The sequence below is a fragment of the Papaver somniferum genome, chromosome 3, assembly GCF_003573695.1.
Source record: "Papaver somniferum cultivar HN1 chromosome 3, ASM357369v1, whole genome shotgun sequence".
Classification (NCBI taxonomy): domain Eukaryota; kingdom Viridiplantae; phylum Streptophyta; class Magnoliopsida; order Ranunculales; family Papaveraceae; genus Papaver; species Papaver somniferum.
The window spans coordinates 182,792,725-182,801,154 of NC_039360.1; the positions used below are offsets into that span (position 1 = coordinate 182,792,725).

The window sequence follows — 8,430 nt, forward strand, 5'->3', positions numbered from 1 at the left end:
ATAGAAAAAAAGGAATTAGATAAGAAATGAGTCGGTTAAGAAAAGAAGTCCTATAATATAAATGACTCCAACAGTATTTTGAAGTCTAAAAGAAGCCTAGAAAGAGTCGGATAAGAAAATAAGTCCTATAATATTTTGAAGTCTAAAATAGTACTACATGGTATTGGCTCACAATCTTGCAAAGTTCGCGATTCAACATAAATTACATAATGTCCGAGGCTAGTGGACATCTTCTCAACCCCCAACTTCATTCTACAGCTTTTAGCTTCTGATAGCTAACAGGTGTTCTGCACTTCTGCTTTTGGTTCTTTTTCCTTCTTTGTTTTCACATGCAGACTACCCAAAAAAAAAGAAAAAAAATAAATAAAATCGGTATGGTATTTTGTTGTACAGTTGGTAGTTGGTAATAAAATCTTTGGGTATTAAAGACGGAAAAAACTTTTCATTTTTGACCTATACAGGACATATTGGGTAACAAAATCATGGGCCCGCAGGGCCTATATAAGTCGAGTCCCGACCATTTGCGAAACCGGCAAGTCAATGGCTGTGTTTCTGCGACCATCAATCTTCACGTTTGCTTCTTCTACTGCTTCTTACAAAAGACCTATTTCATTCTCATCTTCTTTCTTAAAATTCCCAAAAATGGATTCTCACTCGAATCTCTCCATTGCGTCTTCTCTATCATTATCATCGTCATCATCAGTGGATGAAAAGAAGAACCCTAATAGAAAGCTTCCGATTTTGCTGTTTGATGTTATGGATACCCTTGTTCGTGACCCTTTTTACCATGATATTCCTGCTTTCTTTAGGTACTGTTTCTTGAACCTTATGTATATATATATATATATATATATATATATATATTTTTTTTGATTCTTGTTTGGATATGTCTGTTTGGTAATCCAGTCTTCCACTCAGTTCACTTCATTTTCTTACTTAAATTGAAGTATTCTTACACCTCATTTACGTTGACCTGATGATCCAAATTGATGCAGCCCATTGTTAGTGTTTGATATCCTTGTTATCTAGACCATTTTTAACCTAAAGTTTTGTTACATTGTTAGTTTGCTAATTTGAAATTGTTGTTGTAGTATGACTTTTCAAGAACTAATAGACTGCAAGCATCCAACTGCATGGGTTGATTTTGAGAAGGGGCTGATTAACGAGGTATAACATGGGAAGGTATTTTCCAGAAATCTTTTTTGCTTACAAACTTGGTATTCGTGAGAGCAAGGGGCTGTTGAACTGGTGCTTTTTACCTATGCCTTTATTGCTTTGTAATCAGATTCCACCTCATTATATTTGTGAGATTATCATAAAATGTGGTGGTATAACTTAATTATCCTCATTTGTATTTGACTTCATTCAGGTGGAGCTAGCTAAGGTATTCTTCAAGGACGGCAGATCTTTTGATTTGGATGGTAGGTATGCCTAAATGTACATGTGCTTTTTAGTCTTCACATTTTCTCTACAATGATTTTGTTACTTTAATAAAAAGCACAAATGCATATAGGTTAGTGTGCATGACTTTCGTACATGTAATCTGTTAGTATTGTAAAGTCTATCTTCTATATTGCCAAATTTCATGCTCTGAGTAAGTTTCATCCTTCATTGCTCCCATGATTAAGATGGATTAAAAGTTATTCTTGAATTTACTTGCTACTTGATAAACAAATCAATGATGTATATAATTGTCTTAGTGCAGATTTAGAAAAATAACTGACATGAACTGGAGAAGTGGTTAGTTTAGTTGCGAGCTCAAACTTGTGTTTGTACATCTTTGTGTGTCTGTTCCTTTGCTTTTAGCTATCTTATTTTTTTATTTCTGACTTTTGAAATAAAATTTAGGCTAAATCATATAGATAAGTGGCTGGCCTGATTCTGAACTTAATGTTGTGCTTAGAGAGATTTGTTTTTCGTTCGAGATGGATCATTAATGTCATGATGTAGGCGCTTTTGGACCAACCTCCAATGTTATTAAACCACCTTGCCGGAAATCAGGATTTTCGGAAATAGTAACGCAGTTTGAATTACATGACTAGCCATATTATATGGCCATGCGTAATTATTCGATTTTATTAAATCTGCAGAACAGGTTAGAGTATGTAAGGACAAAAGACTAAACATTAGGCTGATTCTAGACTTGTTCTGGTCTCTATCTTTCTCTCCATTCTACTCGCATAATGTGGTGTATTCTTGTTTTAATGAATCTATCAGTGCTCTTTGAACATAATAGTTTCCTGCATAACTTGTAGGTCTTAAGAACTGTATGAAAAGCGGATTTTCCTACTTAGATGGGGTTGAGGCATTGCTTTCCAATTTGAAGCAAAACAGCTATGAGATTCATGCTTTCACAAACTATCCTGTTTGGTAAAATTTGAATTTCCAGTTTTTTAGTAAATTTTCAGTAGCCTTCTACCCCTTTGGACTTATTGTGGCTTGTATTTTGTGTAGGTACAATATGATTGAAGACAAGTTAAAACTCTCAAATTACTTGTCCTGGACATTCTGCTCCTGTGCTATAGGTAATGCATGTATAATAATGAGCTGCATGTGAAGTTTTTTTTTTTTTTAATATTCAGATTGGTCATTTAGTTGAAATTAGTATGCATGAACTATTGATTGAGTAGCAAACTATGTAACAGTGGCACGGGTTAAGGCTACGAGTGTCTATTGTCTGATACAGCGATCTAGAAATACTATCTACTGAACATGGGAGTCAGGATTAGGTTTATGTAATTTACATTCTTCTTAGGGAAATAAAAGGGCTACATCTAGCCTCAAATCGAAGAAAAAGCACCCATGTTGCCCTTCTTTTTTATATCCTTTTTTCTTTTGTCAAGCTTTATAAAGCTAAGTTGCAAATATAATAAAGTTCGACGGCTAGCAGAGCTGTTGCATGCCCATGCGTGTCCCATACAAGTAACAGTGTCAATGCGTGCCGATACAGGGATTTTTTTTTTTAAAATACAGTCTTGATGCATAGCCCATATAGGGCTTAATGTGGGTTTCTTCCGTTCTCTTGTAATTTTACTCTCACCATTCAGGAAAGAGAAAGCCTGAAGCTGATTCTTACTTGGAAGTTCTGAGGCAGCTTGAAGTTGAGCCAGATAACTGTATTTTCATTGACGACAGGTTGGTTATAATTCTATCCCAGTTACTCTATTTTTCATATTACTATTTCCTAGAAAGATTCATTGCTCTTCTGGTTTAATGGATCGCTAACTCTAGCCTCTGTTTACTGTATATATTTCTGACATCTCTTTATAACACCATCTTTTCATTACGTAATGTCGTAAACAATGTAATTGAATAGTATAAGTGAGAGTATTTCATGATAAAAGCCAAAATGCTGAAATATCAGAAAATAAAGACCCAATTTTCCTGTAAATAGTTCTCGCTTGAAATTACCGCCTATTATCAAGTAGCAACTCTAAATTTTTATCCATCTAGTCTGATCCAGTCTTGGTTCTCTAGATATTTTGACATTTTTTTCTTTGTTTCCCTGAACTATTATTTTTACTCCAGGATGGTGAACGTCGAGGCAGCAAAGAATGCTGGGATCGTCGGTATACAGTTCAAGGGCGCTGTTGCTCTCCAAGAAGAACTATCTCAACTTGGAGTCGAAACTATTGCTTCACTCAACGGTCAAAACATGAATCCAGTGCTGGAGCCGTGAACCATCTCTTCATCTTTTTTTTTTCTCCTTGGACTATATTTGCCAACACAAATGTGGTTGTACAGGCGTCATATTTAATTTGGACCGAGGCATAAAAACTGCCCATGGACCTCTCTGGCTCTCTCATTACAGACAAAAAATCTCTCTTCTTTGGGGTAACCTACTTCTAGCAATAAAGGTTTATCTCCTATTTTCTCCTCAGTAGGAAGTATTTATCAGTCTTTAAACTTTGACACTATTCCGCAGTGAGAAATATCGCTGACAAATGGTATGGAACTTTTCGACTATGAACTCGAATTATCCAGGTATCACTATCATCAGTTAACACTATGCGCTCTGGCTCCGGATCTGCTCATAGTCATTAGTCATGTAGACTTTGATTGTCGAAGGTGATGGGTAAGACGAATCAATGATAATTCCGATGAATTTGTCTTTTAGAAGTGGATAATGCCTACACTTTCTTAACCTGGCTTGATTGGGGTATACCTACGGATGAATTTGTCTTTTAGAAGTGGATAATGCCTGCACTTTCTTAACCTGGCTTGATTGGGGTATATCTAATGAGACAAAACTCAGGTCATTTTGAAGTAAAAGAAGCCACCCCTTAACCATGTATTTTCTAAATGGCTAATATATCCTTGTTTAATTAACACTAAAAACTGATTAGCTTAATTAATTGTGTTTAGATTGATTAATTGAGTAGATTAGAACTTATGAATTTAAGTTATGAAATTTTGTTTTTGATTGAACTCATGTGGGAAGATTTTTGATAAAAAAAATTTGTTTTGAGAATTTTTTTTGCAACAAAAATGAAAACATACTACCCAAACACTTCTAAAAAGGGGACTGCAAAGCTGATGTATGAAATCATACTCAAAATTAAAGAAGACATCAACACTTTCAGTTCTGAAACTATGAAAAGTCGGCAGAGTCGATGAATGAAGAACATGCCGACTATATCGGGCCGGCAAGGTCTACGGATGAATAACATGCCGACTATATCCGGCCGGCAAGGTCGGTGAATGAAGAAGATGCCGACTTTATTATTTTTGACACACATAAATGTTTCACTAGTCGGCATCTTATTGATTTTTTACCTTGCCGGCTACCTTATAGTCGGCAAGGTCGACAAAAAAATACCTTGCCGACTATAGGATTGTTGACATACAGAGAAAGGTGTTACAAATGCATGATTAGTCGGCAAGGTATTAATTTCATAACCTTGCTGACTAAACTATAGTCGGCAAGGTATAAGGATGAATACCGTGCCGACCCTGTAACTGCTGATTTCAGATATGAAAAGTCGGCACGTTATTCAACCTCATATCCTGCCGACTATATTTTAGTCGGCAAGGTCGACAAAAAAAACCTTGCCTACTTTCGATTCGTTTTGATTCTTCGTTTTTTTTTCTTGATTTTATCATGTATGGTTAGAGTTTTGAAGAAAGATTTTGAATTATTTTTGAATATATTTTAGTCGGCATGGTTTTTTAGTATGGTCAATTTGATCTTTTAACACCTTTTATACACCCCTTAACACACTAGTTTGCATGGGGATAAAATGGATATACCGTACACCCCAATCTCGCCAGATTTCTTAAAATCTTAAGAGAAAAATAAATAATTAACCGTGGTACCCCACGCTATGTTTGGAGAATATCTTATAAACTTACATATAGGGCGGATCGGGGGACAGGCTTATATGAACAAATGTGTACAAAGTCTCGCAGCCGTGGATTTGAGTATCTATGAACGATTGGGATGATCATAGAAAACCATCCAAAACCACTTGCCACCTCATAATCCAAAACCACTTGCATAACCTCCATAACTCCATTCATCGTCGTCCCCAATTCCATCAACTGGAGATATCAGCGAAACTTCAAAGTTCAATCAATCCTGATTGTTTCATTTTCTTAGCAAAATGAATAAATAAATTATCATCTCAAGTCAAGAACAATATTTAACAACAAAGTAAGACAAGGTTTACCACCAAAATCAAACCCAAGAAGAATACCCATGATCTTATTTTATAATTTTGAGATCCAGAAAGAGAAACTAAACCAAACTAGTTATGTTCTCTTCAAGTTGGAGTAATTGGATTTTTCTGTGGCTATCAATTTATAGATTTAGAAAGTAGCTTTGAATTAAAGATCGATGAAAAATTGAAAAAAAAAAGTAGCTTTTTCGAATAAGCGATTCAATGGTCTGTATTAGAGCTGGCAAACAAGCCGAAACCCGCGGGTTAACCCGTGCCCGGACCGTGAAAGCCCGAACCCGGACCGGCTGGTTTCTAAACAAGCCGGGTTCGGGTTGTAGAAATGGTGACCCGTCGAGAAACGGGTTAACCCGTCCCGGACCGCAAAACCGCGGGTTAACCCGTAAACCCGTACTTCCAATTTAATTTGGTCTTATCACCAAAACGTGTCGAGCAGGAGTCATTTCTCTTATTCTTTATCCTTTCTTCTTCTTCTTCGTTTTTATTTCTCCTTCTCATCTCTTTCTTCTTCTTTTCTTCCTGTTCTTCGTCTGTGAGAGGCTTACGAGATGAGAGTGAGAAGTGATTGAGTAAAATCAACAATGGGTTTTTACATATGATGAAGGAGCTGAGGTAGTTGTCGATACAACTCAGAGTGAAGAAGAAGGGTAATCGAGAATTAGGGATTTTCTGTAAATTTAATTGGAAATCGAATTAGATGATGATTAAGAATAAATTAGAGATGGGTTTGTTTAATTGAATATTTTTATTTTTGATTTGGGTTCGAATTAGGGATGTATTGATCTGAGGATTACTTTAGGGTTTTTGAGATTCCGAATTCGTTGAAGTTTATGATGAATTGAGGGTGGAATCAAGTATTTCATAGGGGGTTGCTGTTTAATCGATGAGGTGAAGCTGTTCTCGTGAGAAAGGTAATTTAGGGTTCTTGTAATTTGAATTTATCTTGAGTAAAATTGAATACGAATTGATGAATCTTATATGGATTTGTTCAATTAAAGTTGAATCGGTTATATGGAGGTTTAATTTGAGTTATTTGTAAAATTATGAATTCACTGAATTAGGGTTTCTCTCATGTTCTTCCCCATATTATAAATTAAGGTTCCTGAGTTGGAAGTTTAAATGAATGTAAATATAACTGAGGTGATGATATGGCTGGTGGTGTTGGTGTATGAACTGATAGGGGTTTTGCTTTAAGATGGTAGCTTTGTGGTGTTAAGGGAGGAGGTAGTTGTCTGGAAGATGAGTTACTTTGAATTGCTAGTAGGAATGGGTAATGTTGGATGAACTGAACTGGTGGTTTGTTGATGTGCAAGATGATATGTTGTTGAGTCATGAGATGCTCCTACAGGTGGCTGGTGGTTGTAACCCGTGAACCCGCAGGTTGACTCACCATAAATCGGTTTCTGGCGAGTTGACTCACCATAAACGGGTTAACCCGTGAACCCGCAGGTTTAACCCGTTACGGGTGCGGGTTGATGAAATGACCACCCGTGAAGAATATCAACCCGCGGGTTTTGACCCGTGTTAACCCGAACCCGTGTAACCCGTAACAAGCCAGCCCCGGCCCGCCCGTTTGCCAGCTCTAGTCTGTATGCCCATTGGACTTAACGAAAAATAAGGATTAGAAGAAATTGGGGTTTTATTCCGAATTTGGGGAATACGTTGTTGATGATGATTGTTGCTTCTTGGTGCTGTATTTGTTCATCCATTTTTGAGTTTTGGTACACTAATAAATAGCTGCCATGAAACCTAGATCTTTAAGCTTTCGTCATAAAATTCTAGGGTCTGAGTTTTCCTTCAGATTTCTATTAGGAAAGGGAGAACAGAGATAGTTTTTTAGTATTTTAGTTTTTGGTTGTCTGGGTTAGCGATGAAAGAGATTCGTAGGAAAGCTTAGTGGTTTGGTGTTTTCTTATGATCATCTCAACCATTCATAGATGCTCAAATCCACGGCTCCGAGACTTTGTACACAATTGTCCATATAAGCCTGTCCCCCGATCCGCCCTCACTAATGATGAAGTTTTTTTTTTTATTCACGGGAAATGATAAAGTTCTTTTTTTCTTAATTTATTAATAAAAATACGATAACAACGAGAAAAATTACAAGAAATTGGATGAGAGCCGAGCAACAAGCTACACTCCAATTTATGGGCGAAACAAAGTGGAGGATGACACAAAATATTATTGATAAAATGGAAAAAAAAACAGAGAAGAAGCGCCTAGGCGAAACAAAGAGGAGAGTGACACAAAACCACTCCACAATACAAACAAGAAAAACAACAAGCAAAATAACAATAAACTGTAACGACAAACACAAGCAGAGTCTTAAGATCCTAGGATTCCTAGCATACAAGAATAAGCACAATTCTAGCACTGTACAAGTCTAAAGTTTTCTAGAATGGGTTTTTTGTCATCTCCCTAGACTTTTTTGGCCAGTGCTCTTCAAAATTTCACATTTCAGCCTTACAAGTTCACGTTGAGTTCGTTCGCCAACTTTTTCTTTGAGAGGGGAGAACCCATCCAAACCAACAACATTGTCTTCCTCTTCCGAGCCATCTTCAACTATAACCTTTCAACTCCGCTCCTTGCTATATTTTTTGCTACATCTTCTCTATCTCTCTACCATCTTGAGTGACATTGGAAACACTCTTCTTAGGAGAAAACTCCTTGGTTTAGTTAATAGGGAATCTGCTTTCAGATGTAAAGTCACTATACACCATGAAAGGGTTACTTTTAGGGGATCCGTTCTTGC

General features: G+C 36.6%; 1 protein-coding gene across 1 annotated transcript; it reads left to right on the forward strand.

The window, feature by feature from the left end:
- Positions 1–548: 548 nt before the first annotated feature.
- LOC113358225 (flavin mononucleotide hydrolase 1, chloroplatic) lies at positions 549–3,880 on the forward strand. Its single transcript, XM_026601763.1, has 7 exons — positions 549–809; positions 1,092–1,167; positions 1,370–1,421; positions 2,256–2,370; positions 2,455–2,525; positions 3,048–3,135; positions 3,529–3,880. Exons 1-7 carry the CDS (start codon positions 643–645, stop codon positions 3,677–3,679), a joined length of 720 nt encoding a protein of 239 aa, XP_026457548.1. The 5' UTR covers positions 549–642; the 3' UTR covers positions 3,680–3,880.
- Positions 3,881–8,430: the final 4,550 nt, after the last annotated feature.